The 2,901-nt window shown below is 42.3% G+C and overlaps 1 protein-coding gene across 1 annotated transcript; it reads left to right on the forward strand.

The window, feature by feature from the left end:
* The first annotated feature begins 647 nt into the window (after nt 1-647).
* LOC122132359 (transcription factor Ovo-like 2) lies at nt 648-2,875 on the forward strand. The gene is given in 3 exon segments (XM_042707144.1): nt 648-777; nt 2,284-2,334; nt 2,337-2,875. Coding segments are annotated over 3 exon segments (429 nt in total). The 5' UTR covers nt 648-662; the 3' UTR covers nt 2,600-2,875.
* The last annotated feature ends 26 nt before the right edge of the window (nt 2,876-2,901 follow it).

The raw sequence follows: 2,901 nt of genomic DNA on the forward strand, positions 1-2,901 counted from the left end.
GAAATCTAACAAATTGATCTGAAGGGCCAAACTTGATGAATGAAGAGGCCCCCCTTCCTAAAATTGATCCCCGGTTCTTTGGTGTTAATAACACTAAGGGCCAGTTAGTTGCCATCATACCAGCTTTTCAGTTCTTTTGGAATGTTTGCACAAATAACACAGTTATGGGAGCACTACATCAAATAACATTTTATTATTTAAACCAATCAGATCATATCATTGAAGGCAATTACAACGTCCCAGCAGAACCTCCTGTTAGCCCTGAGCCTGGAGCACAGCAGCAGCAGCAGCAGCAGCAGCAGCAGCAGCAGCAGCCGCCACAACCAACCAAGAAGGCTACGCTAGAGGGCCTCCCTGTGCCTGGAGCACAACAGCAGCCACAACCAACCAAGAAGGCTACGCTAGAGGGCCTCCACAAGAGCTATTCGTTGCCCGTTCAGCATCAGATTCAAAACCCCTTTTACAGCAATGTTGCACCAGAAGCACCACCAGTTAAGGTAACTGATTTATCATGTGTTGGTCAGAAATAATCTTGGATTCCGATGTAATGAAAGTCATTCGTCTCCACTCTCTCTCTCTCCCGTTCCTCACAGGCCCATGGTGACTCCGGCTCCAGTGACTTCCTCTGTCCAGTGTGCAACAAGGTCTTCCCTCTGCAGCGGATGCTGACTCGCCACCTCAAGTGCCACAGCGTCGTGAAGAGGCATCCTTGTAGATTTTGTGGAAAGGGCTTCAATGACACCTTTGACCTCAAGAGGCATATGCGTACTCATACAGGTGAACACACAAATACGTGACACAAAGACAGATGACAACGAGGCAGTAGGCCAAGACTCCTGGCAGGAGCCAGGCTTCCTCAGAATTAAATGACTTGAGACGCTAACATCTCTATAACACATGTGAAATAACCTTGAATGAAATATTTCACATCAGTATATTTCAACTTTGATTATGTAGTATGTATGTCATGTAGTATGGTGACAGGAAAACTTTTCAAAGTCATATTGTTGTAAGTCTCTTGCTTGACAGTCACCTAGGCTTGCACATACACCTCACGCCAGCGAGGGTGTAAATGAGGCGATCACCGTTGAATGTTGCACCCCTCTAACGGGATTGGTCAAGAGAGAAACACCTACCCAGTGGGTGTGTAGAAGAAGCCACACGTGTTCTGCCTCCATTCAAACGCACAGCAGAGTGGGCGGGTCCAACCTGGTGTTGTTTTCACACCGATCGGATCAGAAATGTAGGGACGCCAAGATATGACAAACTATTAAACTGAATGCCATCCATTGAGTTTAGTCAGTGAACTGCCATTGTAAATGTGCGTCTGAGATACATGGAGATACATCTCTTGTTGCACTTCTATATGGCCACGAAGCCTGTGAAGAATTGAATAATGAAAGGGAGGAAAAGGCAGATGTGGAAACTGTCAGCGGGGTTAAACTGTCAGCGGGGTTAAACTGACAGTTGGATTAGGTTCACTAACCAAGCACGCCACGGCAGCGGCTCAAAACACTAGTGTAGACATTTTTACTTTGGAGGGACTTCAGTGTAAGACGAATAGTGTGTGGAAGTCGACTGGAATTTTTAAATTTTTAGTGTTTAGTGTTAGTGCATTTTAACACTTCCTGGTTCCAATGAAAATAAATTGTATGGAAAATTTGAATTGGTTTTCACAAAATCTGCAAAAATAAGGTGTGAGCAAAACAATAGAGTTCAAATGTAGTTATCAGTTCGTCTTTGTGTACATCGTGTCGCTTGGTCCATGGTTACAGACGTCCAAATTCATGTTGGGGCTTCATCAGTTTCAAAAGTGACGGTCCACTACTGAAACAGGCCAACCTTCTGGACAACACATGTAATAGAACATAGTTAGGGACATTATCTGAACTACACACAACTATTGGTCATGTGTCACTGTCAAAAATACATAAATAGCACTTTTTGTGTCATTCAGTTGATATTTTTTAATTAAAAAATTTAATTTTAAAGTTTTAAACATTTAAAATGTTACCTACTTTATAAGATGATCTTTTCTTGTTTAACATGACCTAAGGCACATATGGAAAATGCCTTTGCATTTTTTTAAATGCTTTTTAACTTTTTAAACTTGTTTTTTGTCATTCTGAAGTCCAATTGACTGTCCCCAATTTCCCGAGCATTAAACCTCACTAGTGTTCCTCCCAATACAATTGCATGTGTCTCCTCTTTATGCAAGTAGCAATAGCACTAGTCCATTTCAGAACCCCCGTTTGATGACTGTCTTGTGTGCCTTGTTGCAAGGCATTCGGCCCTATAGGTGTGAGCTCTGTGAGAAAGCCTTCACCCAACGCTGCTCCTGGAGTCCCATCTGAGGAAGATCCACGGCGTGCGGCAACAGTACGCCTATCGCCAGCGGCGCTCCAAGATCTTTGTGTGTGAGGACTGTGGCTTCACCACTGGGAGACCAGATGAATACTTCGTACATGTTCGTGAGCATCATCCTGGCAGTGCCGCCTTGCGGAGATACTTTCGCAAACACATTCCTGACAGACCAGCCACAGCGGCTGATCACATCAATCCCTTTTTACTTTACCAACCGGCTAGTTTCTACATCTAAACATAGACCAATTCATTTTGTCTGCATCTTAATAAGCTCTAACTTTGTATATTGTTTCTAATTTGATTATATTAATGAAAATTGTGTTTGATAAAACATTTGAAATCACTGGAATCCTGACAAATCAAAATAAAAACACCCTCCGCTACATTAATATTGCTGTTGGATGTAAAGTTTATGAACAAAAAGTATTCAACACAAAGTCTAACTGAAGGTGTATATCATATAAAATACAAGGGTTCATCTGATTGACCATTATTCATTAAAATTGTCTATATGTTCATGGTCAAGGTTTGACTCCA

Source organism: Clupea harengus, unplaced genomic scaffold, assembly GCF_900700415.2.
Source record: "Clupea harengus unplaced genomic scaffold, Ch_v2.0.2, whole genome shotgun sequence".
Classification (NCBI taxonomy): Eukaryota; Metazoa; Chordata; class Actinopteri; order Clupeiformes; family Clupeidae; genus Clupea; species Clupea harengus.